The sequence below is a fragment of the Podarcis melisellensis genome, assembly GCF_964234715.1.
Source record: "Podarcis melisellensis genome assembly, chromosome: 1".
NCBI classification, from domain to species: Eukaryota; Metazoa; Chordata; class Lepidosauria; order Squamata; family Lacertidae; genus Podarcis; species Podarcis melisellensis.
The window spans coordinates 76,213,591-76,235,085 of NC_138528.1; the positions used below are offsets into that span (position 1 = coordinate 76,213,591).

The window sequence follows — 21,495 nt, forward strand, 5'->3', positions numbered from 1 at the left end:
GGTTGCTGATTGTCAAAGGAATAACTGCACAGATAAATTCATCAGTACATTTTGAATAAAATCTCAGGAATACTGCACACAAGTATATTCATCACTCATTGACAGTAGCATCAATAACTTTTATACTATATCATGTTAGCTCAACACACAATTCCTTTCAGAGATGGGATATACATCAATACATAGAGACTGCAATATATCACGAATCAGGATAGCTTATGGAACTAATGAAGATCACAACAGCTAAAGAAGACTAAGGCAAGTGTGGGCCTCCAGATGTTATGGGACTCCAACTCACATTATCCCAGATCACTGGCCATAGTGGCTGGGAGTGATGGGAGGTGGAGTCCAATAATATCCAAAGGACCACAGGTTCTCCAACCCGATACAATGGGCAATTTTTAGGCCCTAAAATGTACCATGGTCATGAGAGCATGTTTACCCATGATAGTCACTTATCTGTCAAGCAGCCAAACATGTATATTTAAGTGGTGTCTAAAGTTTCAAATGCTGGCAACTAGTTTTTGAGTTACTGTTTTTTGAAACTACCATTGCATTTCAGTCACTTCTTTTCCCGAAATGTTTTTGGGTTGCTTGAAACTTGGCAACCCTGCACAGTCCAATGAAACATCACAGTAAAGCGCAGGCCATGTCAAATAGCCTAGTATTGTCAATGAAGTTTAAAAATGTTGTGAACAAACTTCATCAGCTCCTTGAAAAATGTATCTTGCTTTGAAAATTCACATTCTGCTTTGAATGTGGAAAATTAATGAATGCCTGCTTCTGCCCTGAGCTTATTTACAATAGCAAATTGGTTTGAATTCTTGTACCAGAGAAACAGAGTCTGTTAGTCTAAGCACTACAATTTCTCCTTCTGTAGGAGGAACTAGCTTCAATAACAATGTTCTTATTACCCACTTTTTACAATCTTGATGCAGCCTTCAAATGTTTACCATCTTGAAACCATCTAATATTTTTGTCCTAATAAATAATGTGCCATCTTACCTCTAGGAGAGACTTTTGCACTGTGATTTTACTATACACTCTGGCACCTTCTTCTCCACATACTTTTTTCAACTCTTCTTTGTTCAGAGAGAAAAGTTGTGCCCCTGTTAGTATGCCAAGATGGTCCACAGTTCTGGGAAAACATAAGCAAGTAGCTTTATTTAAATTCTTATTAGGTTTGAGAGGTTAAATAAAAAGACAGGAGACCATCAATGACATCTTGTCCCTCAAAGTCCAATAGCTGCCAAGTAGGTTTCTGAATGTACAGGTAATTTGGTTATGTTTCATAACTTTGGCCTCCATTCTTAAATTTCATTAAACAGGACCTCAAAGCTCAATTGAGAAGGTCCCTTAGCCAACTTCTCAGTGCTTGAGGTGTAAGAAATTTGAGAAGAGGCTTAGCTCCATGGCTATGGAACCTTCAGAGCACATGATGGTAAATACTTTTAGACCCCTTTCTTCAGCCCCTTTAGCAGTGTGGTTGCTGCCACCTCTGTATGCTATTCTAGGTAAATATAATGCTCCCATCTGTATGGTTCAACCTGACACTGTATTGACACCCTTATACAGTGGTACTTCGGGTTACATATGCTTCGGGTTACATGCTCTTTAGGTTACAGACTCCGCTAAGCCAGAAATAGTACCTCGGGTTAAGAACTTTGCTTCAGGATGAGAACAGAAATCGTGCTCTGGCGGTGCGGCAGCAGCAGGAGGCCCCATTAGCTAAAGTGGTGTTTCAGGTTAAGAACAGTTTCAGGTTAAGAACAGACCTCCGGAACGAATTAAGTACTTAACCCGGGGTACCACTGCATAATGAACAGACTGCCCAAGGGCCCATTCATCACTTTCATGGCATATTAACTTCTGACTATTGCAACATTAACTGTGGAGGTAACACAACCCATTCCCTTGCTACTAGAGTAAAACTGAGCACACACACCCCAGTGATCTGCAAACAAGTTTTACATTGTGTTCCTCTGAAATAGTCCAGCTGGTTCCTCCAACCAGCTGGACTATTCCAGAAGAAAGAAGATAGAAGAAGCTCTCAAAACAACAGAGACCTGAGAAAACATATGGTTTGGAGTGCAGGACTCCCTTCTGAATTTCTTCTCTCCCTGCACCCCTGCTGTGCAAGTAACTTAGTTATTAAGAAAACTTTTTATTCTGCTGTTCCAAGTTCACCTCGCATGATACAAGAGGAGAATGAAAGAAGAGTAGAAAAAGGAACACACCCATGGACTACACAGAATTAGATAAATTAACAGGAAGGGTCCGGAACCGACGAGATCACAAGTTTACCAAGGACTGGAGTAAATTTGTGGACTATATGAAAAGCATATGTGATACGCAAATAATGATTGTTTGTTTACAGGAAGCTTTGTGAAGAAATAATATTAGAAACACTGTAAAAAAGGGAACAAGGGAATAGGATTATTTAAAACAAAAGGCAATGTTAAATTTAGAATTGAGGGTAGAAGATTAGAAAACGGAAGATTCGCAGGTGAGCTGAAGGAAGTCAAAATTATGTATCTGTGATAATATTGAAAATGTGTGTTTAAATCTTGTATTGGAAATTGAATAAAAATAATTAAAAAAGAAAAAGGAACACACCCTTTGCTGAAAGAATTTGCTTCCAGCCATGCTTTGACCTCCTCAGCATTGGATTCAAAGGTCAGGGGCACATGAACCTGTTGAGTCTTCTCTACTTTAAAGTTTCTCTGGGGTGGTTGTACTTTGATATTGGTGATCTTTTTCAGCAGTTCATCATTGACCTCATCCATATGATGAATCAGTTCTAAAAACAGCACATAAATTTGGAGAGAAGGGGAGGGAGAGTACAAGGGTTGTCAAACTGATTAATGAACAATTCTTCAATGAATAATTATTTAATCATCTATCTCTGTCAATTAATTGGTTAAAATTTAAATGTATTTGCGAGTTACCAAATCTTCATAGGCTTCTACATACTGAAGAATGAACAAGAACTTGGAATTTAACAAACAAAAGCAACCATTTGTTATTAGAAAGAAAGCTAACTTTATTAGTTTCCTTACCATCTATTTTAACAAACACACCAGAACCAATATTGCTTCCAAAAATAACAAGTTCTCTCTCATCTGCATTGCTTAATTTTTTTTACCTCACTAATTAAAATCATCCCCCAACCATTACTTCAGCTAAAGCTTTAGGTGGTTGGTCTGAAATTTGCAGCCCCACAAAGCACAAATGAAAACCAATTTGTTCAAATTGAAGAGTTACCCTTTTATATCAGTTTAACCAATTTAGCTAAATAGAGGTGAGTATTCAGGTTAGGATAAGCAAGCAGTATTACTTCTGCAGCTATCCTGTGCAGTTAAGTACACATGAAAAACAAACGCCTAATCCTTTCCCCACCCACATTTTTTCTGCTCCAAGTTCACCTCCAGGTGTTTGTATGGCTAAATGCACATGTTAATCCCCACGTGGAGAAAAGTAGCTAGGAGTGATGGTATGGAATAGGGAGAGCAATATGCACCCCTCCTCCCACACCTTTACCACTCCAAATTCCTTCCCCTGAAGGTTCTTCTCTTTAAAAAATGAATAGGGCTAAGGTTATTCTGTGAGTATTTGCATGTCATTTGCAGTTAGTCTACAGTTGTGATGACTGATTTTAACGACTCCCACCAGAACTTATGTTTAAAGTGATGGCACACACTGAACTGAGAGGAAGAGAACATCAAATATCCAGGGGCCATTTCTTATGTAACATTTTGATCTAAGGTTTTGACACTTACATGTGCACAATATGTGTTCTCAGATTAGTTAAAAATACCATGATATACAAATCACATGTGTTTCACTCCAGCAACTGGGCAAGGATCGAGCCTGCATTAAATAATGTAAATTTTCAAGTTGCCCTTTATACATATGTGTGATGCTATACATGGTATTCCCCCCGCCCCTTGTATTTTGGAAGTTGAAACCAAAGTACAAATTTTTGCACATGATGTGGTTTTTAGCTGAAGTGTTCAGACTAAAGATCAGGGGTTTTGGCCTTTATAATATCAGTTGCATACCATGTCAGAAAATATAAAACGCTGCTTGTTCAGAGTGCTAGGCATTCCGACAATTGTATACTTACGTTCTTTGGCATCAGGAGAATTTCGGGCGAGCATTTCCCCAGCATAGCTGGCAGGTAACTTATGTGAGGGGCTAGATGGTCCAGTTCCCCTTGGACTCAAGTCTCCTTTGTATTTCTAAAAATTTAAAAAGGTGTCTCATTGTGCAATGCTTTCCTTTTAAACACATTCCCACTGTCTTCCATTCCCAACTGCTGGGATGAAGATCTATAAGAGCTGAACTATCATAGCACTGCCACTTCTCCTCCTCCTCCTCCTCCTCCTCCTCCTCCTCCTCCTCCTCCTCCTCCTCTTTCTAGCTGCTGCTGCTGCTGCATGATCTATGGAGTCTCCACTTTCATTCTGTGTTGACCCCAGATATTCCTAATTGCCAGCTGATGAGCATCCTGGTAACTCCAACATACTAGACTGCTGTTGGGCACTTGGTACAGCTGACAGTGGAGATGGGCCTTTGGCTATTTATGCGAAGGCATTAGGTCACATATCATTCTTTACAGAGGACAGTCCTGTGAGAGGACAGTGGTCTATCTGAAAGGCTGCCAGCCCCAACTCAAAAGAACCATAAGAAGGTTGTACACAGGATTGCCATGAGGATAAAATTGGGGAAGAGAACTATATATGCCCCTCTGATCTCCCTATAATAAAAATAATCAAATGTATGGCTACATTGCAGGTTCATGTGGCATTCAAGACTGAATATATGCACAAATTTATTTATTCACATTCATTTATATTTAAGACGAATTTATATCTAGGACAAACACTATCAGAGTGAGTTGGTGATTATTTAAAGTAACTGCTTTAGAGTCTGATTGCAATGAATCGATGGCTAAATCTCACCTGTTCAATTAGCCCATAATCCTCCAGTTTCACCAGATCCAAGATGTTAAATGGGACGTAACCAGCCTGCCCACTTCTATTTCGCAGCTTCCACCACTGTTTATTATCTTCCAACACCTGCAAATGTTAAAAAAAAATCATCAGCTGGGAAAAAGTAATTCATGGTTCAAGCACCACATTGGGCAGAAGATTCCTGCACTGCGGGGGGTTGGACTACTGGATGACCCTTGTGGTGCCTTCCAACTCCACACTTCTGTGTTTCTACGATGACTGTTATGTAACTCCTTTGCCATTTTTATTTCTTTCCTTTCACTAATATACTAGAAAGCATCAAGCTTACTCTTCCTGTTTCTATCCTAAACAACCTGTAAATACTTTTGCTCCAAAATACCTGCGTAGCCTATAGGAAGGTCTTGCTAATAAGGAACAGGTAAATTTACATCCACTTCTTCCCTCCGCTTTTTGGTCTCCCTCTCCCAAAACACATTGCCTTCAGTTCTCTGCTGATTCATCCCTTTAAAAATAGGGAATGTGAGCCATATGTGCAGTCTCTCCAACACTTTAGTTTAACATAGTGTATTGTTGTGAATTCTGCACACACAGTGTATGCTCTCTCCTTCTGTAGAGTTGGAAGGGACCCTGAAGGGTCATCTAGTCCAACCCCCTGCAATGCAGGAATCTCAACTAGATCATACATGACAAATGGCCACCCAACCTCTGCTTAAAAACCTCCAAGGAAGGAGAGCCCACCTCCTCTTGCTGGCGTCTGCTGAAGTGTCAAACAGCTCTTACTGCCAGAAAGTTCCCGCTGATGTTTAGTTGGAATCTTCTTTCTTGTAACAATATATTCTATATAGCATTATTGTCATGGAGGGCAGAAGGATAGGTGCATGGCAAGGGTGATCAACTGACCCTTTCCAATAATAATGTCTTGGGGCAGATCCACATTTTAGATTTAAAGTATATTTAATGCACATGACTTCCCTCAAAGAATCATGGGAACTGTAGTTTAAGGGTGCTGGAAATTGTGGCGCCGTGAGGGGAATACTATGGTTCCCAGGATTCTTTGGGGAAGTCACGTGCTTTAAACTTGTGTCGGGTGGGCTTTAAATCTATGGTGTGTTTCTGCACTTGTTCCATTCTTTTACCTCCAGAATTTCCTCCTTCAGCACTGAAAGTTCATTGGCATTTCGAGCAGTGAAATCATAGCGGATTTTGGCATATCTCTTTGACGGGGCCATACCCTGTGCCTCAAAATTCCTGCAATAAAGACATAATGGGATTATGATTGGCCTCCTCTACCTGTTGAAATAAAAACCATCTAATCTAAAACAACTTATTGAAATCAAAAGATATATCAGTGAACTTTCCCATTTTAGTCTAGTATATAGACCACTTTACCTAACAACAACAACAACAACAACACATGGTTCTATGCAACCATAGCAAACCGTAATACTAAAACAAACAGTAAACAAAGTTGAATAAAAATATAACCCATTAGAATAAAATTCTAATTCAAATCACAATAGCTCTCTTAACTTATTTCATGCTAACCCAGGAATTTGGAAGGATATTGGCGCTGGAAAGTGTGTCACGCTTTTTTAAGACAACTTTGTACTAGCTAAAAGAGAAAGTGTACGATGGCAGAAGGGACTGCATCTTTTGTGATGGATGTGGATGTACTTTCTCAGTCAGGACCATCTGTTCCTCTAGCATATACCTTCTTTTAGCACCTTAAAGATTCATTGTGCCATAAGCTTTAAATGCAAGTCTTTCAGATGCCACTTTTGTGGCTGTGCTTCCTGGCAGAGACTAATACGGTGACTCTAGCATTTGTATGCCATATATTGGAGCTGGATCAGAGTCACTGAGACTTGAAAGTTCTTACCTGGCTGATATTTAAAAAACAACAACGCAATACAGTATTATTTGAGGACAGGCTTACAGGCTGAGATAAAACACAAGTATTTTTTTATCACTTGCCACATGCATAGTTCCAGAACACTTAATAATAATACTTTTCTCAAGCACCCATTATTCCCTTCTATTAATCAAAAGCTTTCTTAGGCTTATATCAACATCTTTCATGGGAAACATACCTCATTACTCTACTACTTTTTATTCGTATTTTTAGTATTATTAGTATTAGTATTTACTAGTATTTGAATGTAAGAATTTTCCTGCATAGCCACTAAAGATCCCTCTAATACATTCACTTTTAAAAACCCTCCTCAAAGCCTTTATCAGATGGTAATGTGGTTCATTGGTAATGTGATAAACAGTCGTACCTTGGTTTTTGAACAGCTTAGTTCTTGAACGTTTTGGCTCCTGAACGCCACAAACCCAGAAGTGACTGTTCTGGTTTGTGAACTATTTTTGGAAGCTGAATGTCCGCCGGGACTTCTACAGCTTCTGATTGGCTGCAGGAGCTTCCCGAAGCCAATCAGAAGCCACACTTTGGTTTTCGAACAATTTGGAAGTCGAACGGACTTCCAGAACGGATTCCGTTTGACTTCCAAGGTACGACTGTATACACTTTGCATTAATATCTGAGCTTGCTATGAGAATTCTTCTTGTGTTCTTTGTTCAGTCTTGCTGACTTGGGATAACGTTTGGCATTCCCACCAATAAACCTTCACAAAACCTCATAACTGGTTAAAGGATGAAGTCATCTTTGTGCACCAGAACTTGGAATCAAGACACAGGGAGGCCTAACATACTAGACAGGAAGGGAGGTAGTAATCTTTTCCAGCAGTTCTCAGAAAAGCTAGGAATAAGCAGGAGAATGTGAGCTATGTTTACGTTGTGTGAAACATGCCAGTAGCATAGTGAGTCATTGGAAGGAATAGTTGGGACCAGTAGAATGGAAACCTTAAGGATAATTTCTGCCCTCCACAACCAGGTAGTTAGGCCTACACTACAGGTTGATACATGGGTGTCACTGACTCGCATTTCCACAGTGACATATAGCTGAAGAAAAGTGTGAGCTGGCATCATTGTGTTAGCATTTACTCATTCTCTAGATGCAGTTGTCAGTAAAGAGGACAGACCACCTAAATGAAGTTCATTGACCACTGGTGGTTGGTGGACATACATTGGAAACGCCTGGTCTATTCTATTCTATATGCTAGAAATTACCTGTTCACATGTTGAGTAACATGTTGAGCAAAAGCATCCACTGCTGGACTTTGATCAGATGTCTGGACAGGCTTTATGTTCCGGCTGGAATATCCATTAGGTGATGACAGCTTAGATAAAATGGAAGAAATATTATTGCCAAACTGGGATAAGCATGTCAACATTCTCAGCATTCAAAGTCATGAAACTGAAATGTGGCTGTATAACTCATGCCTCTTTCCTGAAGAAGGAGCCAGATCTGGGTAGCTTTCCACTGACTAGAAAGCAGCTGTTTGAGCCTCTCAAAGTGCAGATAAGACAAAACTAATAATTTACCTGCCAGGCAGTGCTCACTCTATTTCTTGCATTAGAAGACAGAAGATCAAATGACAGCAAGGTGGGTGTGGTGGTTGGCAGCAGCCACATGTGTTTGAAGGAGACTTTACTTGGGAGTCAATGCAACAGTACAAAGGGTAACAAGTGTTTCACTTCTGGGGCAGGTACAGATAGATAGCCGTGTTGGTCTGCCATAGTCAAAACAAAAAAAATTCTTTCCAGTAGCACCTTAAAGACCAACTAAGTTAGTTCTTAGTATGAGCTTTCGTGTGCATGCACACTTCTTCAGATACACAGTGTATCTGAAGAAGTGTGCATGCACACGAAAGCTCATACCAAGAACTAACTTAGTTGGTCTTTAAGGTGCTACTGGAAAGAATTTTTTTTGTTCTGGGGCAGGGTTTGGTATCAGCAATGAATGCCTCCTGTTCTTCCAATGAACATCTACTTGACCTTTGAAACCTGTGTTTCTGTGTCTCTCCAGTTATCTGTGTAATATTACTTTTTTTAACCCACTGTGTTTGCTTCTCACATGAATATAGGGCAGTATTTCATAAACACCACTGGGCAAAATGTTGCTAGTGACACAATCCAGAACACAAATCTGTATAACATTTTGGATATGCAAATTTAAATGTATAATGACTCAGAGAAATTAAAGCAGAGGATACCTGGCATCTCGCCAGCATTGCACTTTGTAGTGTCCCCAGCTGTACTATAAGCAAAGTTGTGTTTGGTTTTTTTAAAGGGGTTTAAATGCAAAATTGTGGAAAGTGGCAGGTAATAGGAGGCCTGCAGTAAAATTTCCCAACAGCACCCCTGACATTAGGTGCCACTTCCCTGAAGCTGATGAACTCAAATGTGAAGTTTAAAAGCAATTTAGGAATCTTTCTTATACTAGATCAGCTAATTTGTCTCCTGAGGCTCATTATTGTCTACTCCGACCTGCAGCAACTATCCAGGATCTGAGAAAGAAATCTTTCCAGTTACCTGTTTGCTGATACCATGAGATACCAGGGATTGAACATGGGGTACATTCAGCATGCAAAACTACCACTAAGCAATGGCATCATGATCATCACCATTTCCCACCCAATAAATTTCCTAAGCTAAAATACTGTACACAGCTGGTGGACTTCTGATTCAAATTAATTGCAAGAGGTGATAATCTGGGGGTTCCTCAGTTCCTGGCATATTAATTTGTAGCCTCCACAGGTCTGATTCTCTGCTCAAATATTTGATTTTTATACAGGTGCAATTTGACCAATATTGCTACAGTACATTCTATCATTGAAAAGGAGGAAACAAAACTGAAACGATGGCCTCAGTTGAGCCATATGCATGCTTGCTTCTGATAGTGGGCTGCTGCAAAATGCCATCCAGCAATCAGGGCTGCAGACATGCAGTACAAGGCAGATGATTAGTGACAGGGCCTTTCATGAGGTTACAGGAAGAGCACTGGAGGTACAATTAATCCAGCTCTACTCCTTCCCTCCCATTAAGGCTAATAATCTCACTGGTCTGGAGGATTTCTTTCAGCATAACACAGAACATCCATTTGTGCATTTCCCTTTTGCAGGTAGAGATATGCATATGGAAGGCTGCTTCTGCATATGTGTGTTGCCAGCTAGATTGTGTTGGGTTACTCTGGTATAAACAGCTCTCAGTGTGTCTTTGATCATCTATTCACGGGGGGAACAATAGGAATACCAAAAAGAAGTAGGCATTTCATTGGAATAATTTTTTCCTTTATTAGCCATACACCTGCCCACTTGTATGCTTGCAGAGTATTCTGCCCACTAAATGAGTAAGATGAAAGAAGAGAAATTAGGAGGGGGTGGAGTTAAGCCTGAGTCTCACCTCATCTTGCAGGTGGCCAATATCTATTTCCCAAGGGGCTCCACGGAGTATTTCTAGAGGTGGCTCCCATCCGTTGCGGAACTTTGGAATATAGCTTGGGATGTTGGCTTCTCTTGGCCACTCAGCTCTTGGAAACACATTGAGAAGAAGTTTATATGCTGCAAGAACCTTATGGCCCACTGTACTAGTCTAGGCTACAGTTGTCATTATAAAAGTCCAACACGTATTTTAGAAGTCAGCAGACTGATGCTTTTAGGTCACTAATTGACTTAAGTGACCAAATAATGCTGGAGACAGAGTGTCCCCCCCCCTATAGAGTTGAATATAGATTGAAAGGCAAATTGCTGCCCATGGTGTAGACACCCATCCCACCCTGGGTTTTGGTAAACAGGTTTTACAGGTTTTTCAATGGTTAAAAACTCTTGGGGTGGAAAGAGAATTGTGTAGTGTACACACAAGAGAAGCAAATCAAGCATTGCTACTCACAAAACCAGTTTTCAGTCTCTTAACACCTACTGTTGGACTCCAATCATTGATAGGTTTCTAAAGAGGTGTGTATGTGTGTTGTTTGTGTCAGAGAAAAATCTAGTTTCAGAACCCCTTCATAAAGTTTTAAGCCGATATTGCAAGTTAAGATATTCTGCCCCATTTTCTAAAGAAATGCACATTATTGACCCAGTTAATGCTTCTGTTCATGTGATCTCTCAAGGGGCTCTCTCCTTCACCAGCTTCAGCCAACTTTATATTCTCTTCTGGTTCTCTCCTTGAAACTAACCTTGACCTTGTCCAAGTCTCCCCCAAGGACTCCCACAGCGTCATCTCCTTTGGTGTCAGGTGCCCTTTCAGGAAATCTGTGGCGTCTCTGGAAAGAAGTGGACTGACAACAGACCTTGCAACTTCAGGACCTCCACAGCTATTGACTATCTGGATAACATATGAGAAATCACATAAGAGGATTTTCAAAGGTGCTTCAAGATGTTTGAAAGAAAACCAGACCCCAACTCTCTACTGAAAGTATTATACTGGGTGGCTAATGGAAAGCCTAAAAAGCAAAATGGATAGCCAAATTCAAGCAGTTCAGTGGGCTCTTTCCAAAATAATATTATTGTGTATTCTCAGGATAGCTCCTGAATTGAATCTTCACTGTACTCCCACATTTTAGCTGCAAGCACACTTGGCAAAGTTAACATGGAGCAGGTTTTCACTTTAATCTTCATTATATAAACAAGGTGTTGCACATTAGCACTTATAGCACAACATGGGTTATGCCAGACACATCACAGAGCCATTGCAATAGGTTTTATGCAGCTGTTGGGTGATGAATAGGAGGCAATGTACTGTCTACATTCTTTAATGCCAATTCTGCTTGTTGAGTTCTCACAACATGATTACCCCTTTTAGTAGCATTTGTAGCAGAAACTAGACCTCCATCACCCACCAATTTAGCTACCCTGAGCAGGCTGGCATAGGGTTGTGACATTCAGAGCCTGTAAAGATTACTACAAGAGTTCCTGCTCAGCAAAGGATTTCACCAAGTGAAGATTTTTCCCATCCCAGTGCTGTAGCATGGGAGAAACTGAACTAAGAGCCTCAGTCTTTTGTCATGAGTTTCTGGCCATCTTTTGACTCACTTCAATCCTCCAGTGTAATCCTTTGGAACAAATCAGAGGTCGTTGTCCAATGAAAGTTTATAGTTATAAAAATGTTACATATACCTAAAAACATGTTTAACATTTGTTAATTTATAGGCGATTTCTGAATGGAACCTCAGTAATAAGATGTACCCTTAAATGGGTTATTACTCTCTATGCCAGGCGATTATTATGGTAGCAATGAATAAGGAAGAATGTTGAGATTATATAGTAAAGACAATTATACCAATTCCAATGGTCCAAACAGGAAATGCACTAATTCTGAAGCACTTGGATTCTGGATATGTTTTCTCAGTTTGGCCTAAAAAAGGGGAAAAATGAAATCAGGTTTAAACTAAATTTGATTTGCTGATTCTAAGGGTGCCTCCACACTACTGCTATTTTCAAGTAGGATTCAACCACACATTGGAAAATTCAGTTTGAGCAATTACAGTTTATTGGGAGGTCTTGTGCGACAAGCTCACTGCTCCAAAATATCAGACTTTTTGCAATAAGGAAAGTGACAGGAAAATGCACTGGAGAGTGTGAGAGAACACATCATTTGGTGCAATGTCATCAAAACTACCCACAAATGAAAATGGATGCTCATTAAATAGCCAATGTTGTCTAATCTTCCTGCAAACAAATCAGGATGTATGCTTAATAAACAAGTTTCTGAAAGGCCCTAAGGTACAGAGATATCACCGTTTTCTTAAATTTTTATAGTCAGAAATGAAATCAGAAAAGCAGAAATATTTAGCTGTAATTCCAAACCTTGAAGTAAGGTTTAGCTGGCATGGGAGTCAAGCTTTATCATAACTGGAGAGTTTATATGTTAGCCCTCTGCTATTTATTTAGGTGTTAAGCTATATTTTATGGCAGAAAAACTCTCAGGGTAAATTCACAGAAATAACATAAAAATAATTCTCTCTCTCTCTCTCTCTCTCTCTCTCTCACACACACACACACACACACACACACACACTAATAAAACTAAAACAGCTGCATCAATCCATTCCTACCTAGACAATGAATCCACAGAAAACAAAAGGGTAGTCATTTATTAACTCTTGCCTAACAACCTCCCAACTTCTCCAGGCTGTGTTGGTCACTGGCTTAGATGGCTTTAAAAAAAAATTTCTACACAAATTCATGAAGGAGGAAGATAGATTTATCAACAGCTCTTAGACATGATCAGGCATAGGTAAACTCAGGCCTCCAGAAGTTTTGGGACTACAACTCCCATCATCCCTGACCACTGGTCGTTAGCTAGGGATGGTGGGATTTGTAGTCCCTAAACATCTGGAGGGCTGAGTTTGCCTATGCCTGGCCATGATAGTTAAATGGAACATTCATTTCGAGAGGAAAGATATCTTTGAGTGACAGATGCTGCAAATGATCAACAGAGGTAACTATCACCTCATGGCCCCAATCTGTGAGCTTCCAGAGCCATCTGTATAGTTGCTGTTGGAAACAGCATTGGAATAATAGCCCCTGATCCAATCTGGCAGGGCATGTTCTTATGTTCTATCATCTGGAAAAAAGGGACACCTCCTGAGCATTCCAAGCCCAGTAAGTTATCCGGCATATTGAACAGGCAGTGCTACATTGAGGTTTAAAAGCAGAAATGGGAAACCTCTGCTTTCCAAATGCTGCTGGACCACAATGCTCATTACCCCGACCATTGGCCATGCTGAATGGCGCTGATGGAAGTTGCAGTCCAATAACACCTGGAAGGTCACAGGTTTGCCCCTGTCACTGCAACCCTGGCCTAAGGCATTCCTGATATTATTCATATTACACTAGCAACCAACACACATGGTACTGTATAGAGTAACACCAGAGAAAATCCAGGTCCTTGAACCAAGAGTCTTCCAATCTAAATATTAGTTTGGATTTCAAAGTTTAACTTGTACAGAGCTTGTTTCAGTGACGGAGTGTGGTCTTAATGTTACCACACAAATTGCAGGTCACTGGTGCACCCAAAACCTCAAATATTTGTATTTAAAATGGGCTGCATTGGAAAGGGAAACAATGAAAGGGATTTAGGAGGATGTCAAATGCAGCCAGCAGCAGTTCAGATGAATGCCCCTTTTATTTACATTGCTGGGAATTTGCTGTAGTGGCAAACAACGCCTCTCTTTGTTGAAGTGGAAACAGTGGCTCCTCAATACATGACAGTATTCTGCTTTACTGATATCTTGCCCGTTAACTATTTCTACTGTGACTGATATAGGGGCAACTGAGCATGTGAAAATATATGGGCGGTTCGGAAACTGTTGATGGTTAGGGTTGCCACATTTCAAAAAAGTCAAATTGAGCTTTTCTAAGGAAAACTCCAAAATTGTTGAGCTGCTCTCCCCCCCCCCACCCCCTGGAAGCCATTTTTACACCCGAAAACCAGGGCATGTCAGGAATTTTCCTGATGTATGGCAAGCCTATTGATGGCACTGGTACTTCTTCCACCCAGCTATATGGGGATTAGCAGAAGATATTTATTACGTATATGACACACAGATTATGGCTTGTTAAGGGCTTGCACAGACAATCAAGCAATGCGTGCCCCAACAGCATTCTCCTCCATAGTGTGATACTTGCAGAAGTTAATAGTGGGCCAGGCCACGTGTTGTTCAGATTTGTTATGGCCTTTGGCTAAAGAGTAACAGAAGAGTGGCTTTGGTGCAGGAGGAAAGTTGTATTGCCTTCTGCTTTCTCATCTTTCTTTTTCTCAAGCAGAACTAAGTACACAGCCTGATATGGATATTGTCCTGATATGGAGCAACCGTGTTCTTTGTATATAAAAGCATAACCCTTCCTTGGTATAAGATGATGACATGAAGTATAACCATTGCCTGCCTAGTGTAGAGACAAATTATATTGTGCCTTTTGGTTCTTACCAGGAGATTTAGTGCCAACTTTGTTTTCTGGAAGCAGTCAACGAACTCAGCCTCATTTGGGGGCTTTGCCCTCAGGGTCAGAACTCCCTCTTTAAAGCAAAACAACAACAACAGTGAATACAAAGAAACAAAGGAGAGGAAGTTAAAACCATGTGGGTTTTAGAAAAGATAACATTAGCAAGGAGTTGCTGGGAGACTCCTATGCCTTTCACAGAACTGCAGTTCCCAGAGCAATTTAACAGTTAACCCCTCTTCTCAGGAAATTCTGGGAATTGTAGTTCTGTGAAGGGAATGGGAGTCTACCAGCAGCTCTCAGCACTCTTAATAGTGGGGTAGGAGAGCTGAAAATAATGCCAATATATTTCACATTTGGCAACCAATGCACCACTTAATTTCAGATAGAACATGGGTGGATTAGGCTAAAAAAGCCCGGGACACAAATTTTCACAGCCCACTAAATGGCTATGGTGGCTCATTTACCAAAAGTAATGCATTTAGCATTAACTCTGGAAGTGTATACTTGATTCTTTTTTAATATATATTTGTGTGTGCGTGTATTCTTGATTCTGACCAAACTAAGCCTCCTAGACCAAGGTTTCCCACCCCTGCCCTGAAGCTGGCAGTCTGGCCCTTTATACCTGCTGGACCTTTCTTCTTGTTCTTCTTTCCCTTCTTCCTTTGGTTCAGCTGTTTGAATGCTTCTGCAGCTTTCTGAAGCTTGGCAACAAACAGCTCAATATCATCTAGAGTGCAGTTTAGGATTTGCTGCAAAGAGAGAAATGAAAAACAATAAAAATGGAAAGAGAGCCAGAGCCTTGTGCATGCCTCTCTCCTCACCACTGAAGATCAAACCAGACGAGATGCTATTTCTGTGAATGCAGATAATGTGCACAGAGAGTGTGTGTGCGTGTGTATAAAGAGCACCTGTGGGGGTGGCCTGAGCAGCCTCAGGACTAATGTGGTTGGGAGAGTTTAATTCTCTCATTTCATACCATTGGCACACTGGAATATTCCCTTGAAATGAAAATCTCAGGTTCAAATAAGCAATTTTTTGTTTGGACCCTGACAACAAGAGAGAACATCAAGCTTTTCCTTCCCACCCTCATGGTCCTTAGCAGCTGTGGAGCCAGAGCAGCCTATTTACAAAACTGAACTTGACTTGTGTTCACAGAATTAACAGTGTATTTGGTTTCGTCCTTAGAAAATGCATCTCCACCCTGTTCATCCCCTTTTCTCATCCTCCCACATAAGTTTTTTTTTAAGTCACAGCTAACCGTTTCTTTTTCAATCTTCTGTGCTAAAATTGCCCGGGACTCTTCATAGTCCTGAGAACTGGAGCTACGTCGATCATATTCTGTCAAACACAAAAAAAAATAGTTATCAAAAAGGAGAGGTCAAAAGTGGAGAGAAATTCAAAACACCTGCTTTCTAAAATTGACTTCTACCAAGATAATCTGCAAAACATCATTTGATATGAATAATCATTAATATTATTGGTAACATATGGTAGGTTATGACAGTTTATAAAGGGAAGCAGAGGGAATTATTGTGGAGAGAAAATTGCTTATTAAATATCTCAGGAGGATAAGGCACAATATGCCAGTATTGTAAACCTTGCTGATTTATTTTGTTGACTTGGACACAAAAGAGCAACCATACGTTAATAGTCAAACAATTCATTTAGTGGGATCTGGCAAAGCTCCATCTAGTCTATTGATACAGGACTCAGTTTTGCAAAATGAGGTGCAAAGGCCTCACTGCCAAGAACCTGTCTGTTAAAAGCTGCAGTGAGATTGTTCTTGTGCACAGTTCCCGCAAGCAGCTCATGTATATCTTTTTTCAGCCACATGAGAACATAAAAATAAGAGCCCTCTTGGATCAGACCAAAGTCTCATCTAGTCTAATATTCTGTTGCCACTGTGGCCAACCAAATGCCCATGGGAAGCTTATGAGCCTAAACTGAGTGCAACAGGACTCTCCCAACCCATGATTCCAGAGGCATGCTATCTCCAACACTGGAAGCTGTACAGAGACACCATGGCTAGCAGCCTTTGATAGCCACATTCTCCATTAAACCTTTATCCTTAGGGGGATTGCTGCAATCTTGTAATCGTTTTGGTTATCCCTTTTCTGAAACTTTTCTAGGTCTGGTCTACAATATCTTGCTTACACCCCAGAATTCTGGGGAATGATGCACACACCATTCTAAGTAGGATTTTGTAAAAAGACATTATGATACATTATTGGCAATTCTTTTCTCCCCTATTGATCCCCAAAAGGGAGCATGCCTTTTCACAGCAGCCACACACTGGGCTGACTTTTTCATTGGAATACCCACCAAAACCTCAATATCCCTTCTCTGGCCAGCCCCAGTGAGCTCAGACCCTAGGAGTGTATATTTGCCCCAATGTGAATCACTTTATGCCTCCTTACCACATTGAAACACATTTTCCATTTTAATGCCCATTCACATATTTTGGAAAGACCCTTTCAGATCTTTTTTGCTATCTCTTCCTTTTTCGTTTAAACATCCTACAGTAAATAACTTGGTGCCAACAGCAAACCTCACCACTTCAATTCACACCTCTAACTGCAGATAATTTATGAACAAGTTAAGACGCACAGATCTTGGTACAGATTCTTAGAGACATCCCTCCTTTCTGAGAACTATGTATTTGTTCCTACTCTCAATTCTTTAACCAGTTACAAGTCCATGAGAGGATCTCTCCTCTTATCCCATCAATGTGAAGTCACTCAGAAGGAGTCTTTCTGAAAGCTCAACTAAACAATGTCTATCAGAGCACTCCTGTTCACATACTTGCTGACGTCTTTGCCACAAAGTGGAATCTGGTTGCTTTGAAAACAGCATTCCTGAACAAGAAGAGTCAGTGTGCCAGGGACAGATGGTGCATATAGTGCACCTGATCCAGTCCAGAATCCTGGTGCTCACACTCGCAGAGTTCATCCTGCCCACCCCATATGTCCTTCAAATTAATAACTTAAAAAATGGGGTGGAAACTCAGCTATTTTCCATAGGCAAGGTTAGGGATTAACTTGGGAGGAAATGCTCTTCTCATGCTGAAGTGAATTTGTGTCAGCATGCAAAATTCACATTCTGCCATAAGTAAGGAGCTCTGGCAGGAAAGAAATAAAAAGCAGAGGCCATGAGCAGCATGGGATTGTAAGCAATGGTTCAATTACATCGCCAGTATATTTGAGGCCAAGACTGCCAACTTTTGTTATGGCACCTGCTCTTGTGAATTAAGTGGGAGTCTAATGTACAGATATTAAGCAAAATTTTAAAAAGAAACAACCCATTAGCTGCCAAATCCGAAATTAAAAATGGAAAGCGTAATGCTGGAGGTCAACAAAAGAGGTTCAAAGACTCTCTCAGGGCAAATATAAAAAATAGTACAGTAGTATAAACACCAACAATTGGGAAACACTTGCCTGCGAGCGCTCCAGTTGGAGAACAGCCTTTACCAAAGGTGTTATGGGCTTTGAAGACACTCAAACTCAGGACGCAAGGGAGAAATGTGCTAAGAGGAAGGCACACTTGGCAAATCCACACCGTGATCAACTCCCACCTGGAAACCAATGTCCCCACTGTGGAAGGACATGTGGATCCAGAATTGGCCTCCACACTCACTTACGGACTCATTGTTAAAACCGTGTTTATGGAAGACTATCTTACTTGGCTATGAGTGATTGCCAAAGAGAAGAAAGAGAGCGTGCCAGGCTGCTCTTATGGGCACAAAAGCAGGGCCAGGTTTTAAAAAGTGACATGTCCCAACCCTTTCCAAGTCCCCTTGACCTCCCATGACTTCCTAGACTTAACTGCAAAGCATTTAGGCCCCTTCTGCACTATGTATTTAAATCAATATTATACCATTTTAAAGAGTCATAGCTTCCCCCCAAAGAATCCTGGGAACTGTACTTTGTTAGTGGTACTGAGAGTTGCTAGGAGACCCAAATTCCCTGCCCTGAGCTATAATTCTCAGAGTGCCATGGGAAAAGGAATTGATTATCAAAACACTCCAGGAATTATAGCTCTATCAAGGTTTCCTAACAACCTGAAGCACCCTTAATAAACTACAGTAGCTGAGATTCTTTGGAGGAAGCCATGGCTGCTAAAATGGTCTCCTAGTGCTTTAAATGCAATAGGGAACAATAGCCACGGGCACATGGGAGGCTACACGTACCGCCCATCACTCACATCCTTCTAGTAGCACAGAAAGGATCAAAATGATGAGGGATGGGCAGGTTTAAGACAAATTAGGACAAAAATAAATACAGAACTGTCTAATGGCCTCAGGCTGCAAGGATTTCTAGCTGACTGCTGTCTTATACAGACGTAAATAGAACTCAAGAGGAACTCTGTAGGAACTTGTACAATCCTCTGCAGAATCCAATTTGTTTTTCAAAGTGGTTGGTGGAATGTGCGTAAGCACCCCATACTATAAACAAAGAGACAAATGTAAAAGTAACCTGCAGAAATTCAACAGGCAGTGTATGCAATGTTTCTGGTAGACACTCCTCCACCCACCCACTTTGCATTTGTAAGATTGAGAAGGAAACGAATTCTTTAAGGGTTTAGATAATTTTTCAGTGGCAAGAAGCAAGGATTCGGGCAAAAGAGCCAGAATACAGAAAATGGGAGTGACTGACATTGAGCCACTGCCCATCTGCCTACATGTCATGTCATCTCCAAGTCAGGGAATTAAGTGACTCGTTCAGGCAGGTATTAAGTATGCCTTAGCGAGGAAGCTGCTGCATCAAGCCCTCACTTTTCATTCAGAGGATTGCTGTACTCCACTGTACATGTCCAACTCCATCTTTTCAGAGTGCAGAAAGCAAAAATCGCTTTAGTATCAGTAAGTATGATATGAAAACATCGACAAAATGTGCTGTGAAAACTGATATTCGGGGGGTGAGGACTAACTAGGAAACATCATCAATCTTACAATGTATTTTTAGTTTTCTCAAAAAGACAACGAGCATCAATTCTCATTTTGGGGGTGCTAGTATGAGGAGCGGGTTTTTTTAAAAAAAAACAACAACTCTCTGCAAGTTCTGCTGCTCTCTTTTTCTCTTCTGAGTGGACAGCCAATAAGCTACACTCATAGCTCAAGTCATTCTGGAACACACAGGTACACATCACCTGGGAAACTAGCTGATTCCACAGGCTGATAGGTTTCTGTACCCATCTGATTGATGGCACGGCAAAGATATTTGTTACTTATATGAACATCATCAAAACACCCATCTCCCATTACAGTTCTACATTATTTCCATTATGCAAAACTAGATTTTAAAATAGCACAATATTTCTCTGGATCAGAGACCAGCAGATTTAACCATTTAAATTATCTCTAGGGGAAAGATGTTTTTGGTCCAATATACAGTACGTTCAAGGCAGCTTGAGACTTTCAGTCTGAACAAGTTTTCAAAGGTGAATTAATGCAGTACACAATAAAAACAGCACACATGCCTTCACTTCAGTGAATGGCTTAATTCTTTTAACTTCAGTCTGACTAGCTACACGTCAACAGGTAATGCTTTCCCTCTGGCTATAGCTCTTCATGATGGGTTAAAGCATGGGTAGGCAAACTAAGGCCTGGGGGCCGGATCCAGCCCAATCGCCTTCTAAATCCAGCCCGTGGATGGTCCGGGAATCAGCGTGTTTTACCCGAGTAGAATGTGCCCTTTTGTTTAAAATGCATCTCAGGGTTATTTGTGGGGCACGGAAATTAGTTCATTTATTCTTTCTTTTCAAAATACAGTCCAGCCCCCCACAAGGTCTGAGGGACAGTGGACCGGCCCCCTGCTGAAAAAGTTTGTTGACCCCTGGGTTAAAGTGTGTTTTGCTTTGCTGCCTGTCATGCAGCTATTAAAACACATAGTGTCTTTGTTCACAAAAGAATGGTGCCACCTCTGCTCTGGTCCTTCTGCTATTCTGTAGTAGAAATTCTCCAGACTTTCCTAACAATCTCATGTTGAGAAAAGCTGTATGCCATCAAATTGTGCTTAAGTCTGTATGAAAACAGCAGGCTGGTAGAAACATATTGTTTCCTCTTGCAGTGTCCTTGATGGAGCATACCTGAAGGAGCACCTCGACCCCCATCGTTCAGCCCGGACACTGAAGTCTAGCTCCGAGGGCCTTCTGGCAGTTCCCTCACTGTGAGAAGTGAAGTTACAGGGAACCAGGCAGAGGGCCTTTTCGGTAGTGGCACCCACGCTGTGGAATGCCCTCCCATCAGATGTCAAGGAAATAAAAAACTATCTGACTTTTAGAAGACACCTGAAGGCAACCCTGTATTGGGAAATTTTTAATGTCTAATGTTTCCCCTTTTTTATGTGCTGTAAGCAGCCCAGAATCATCTGCTCTCCCTTCCTACCCACTGGAGCAAGCAGGACCCTCATGTTGCAGTACAGGAGTGGGGCAGGCGGGGAGAGGAGGCTGGGCTGTGGGAATAAGATGAGAGAAGTCATGGCTGCATCCTTTATCATTGCTGTGGGGTGATAGGCAGAAATGATGGTTCTCTAGGTTGAGACCTGACAATGCTATCACATAGTGTTGCCTTCCCCACTTGTAGCCTTCAGATGTTTTGGACTACAACTCCCATCAGCCCCAGCACTGGCTGGGGATAGAAGTTGTAGTAAAAAAACATCTGGGGGCCAACAGAA

General features: G+C 41.0%; 1 protein-coding gene across 2 annotated transcripts in view; it reads right to left on the minus strand.

Annotated features, from left to right (window-relative positions):
* Nucleotides 1-21,495, minus strand: part of EPS8L2 (EPS8 signaling adaptor L2) — an 86,418-nt gene that overhangs the window by 3,868 nt on the left and 61,055 nt on the right. For both annotated transcript variants that reach the window (XM_081921156.1, XM_081921157.1), the window contains exons 9-20: nt 16,083-16,162; nt 15,447-15,573; nt 14,809-14,897; nt 12,159-12,233; nt 11,056-11,204; nt 10,281-10,407; nt 8,106-8,215; nt 6,113-6,224; nt 4,965-5,081; nt 4,127-4,241; nt 2,617-2,800; nt 1,006-1,138 (exon numbers count right to left, since the gene is read on the minus strand). In XM_081921156.1, coding sequence (XP_081777282.1) covers nt 1,006-1,138; nt 2,617-2,800; nt 4,127-4,241; nt 4,965-5,081; nt 6,113-6,224; nt 8,106-8,215; nt 10,281-10,407; nt 11,056-11,204; nt 12,159-12,233; nt 14,809-14,897; nt 15,447-15,573; nt 16,083-16,162 — 1,418 coding nt within the window. The remainder of the gene's footprint in view (nt 1-1,005; nt 1,139-2,616; nt 2,801-4,126; nt 4,242-4,964; nt 5,082-6,112; nt 6,225-8,105; nt 8,216-10,280; nt 10,408-11,055; nt 11,205-12,158; nt 12,234-14,808; nt 14,898-15,446; nt 15,574-16,082; nt 16,163-21,495) is intronic.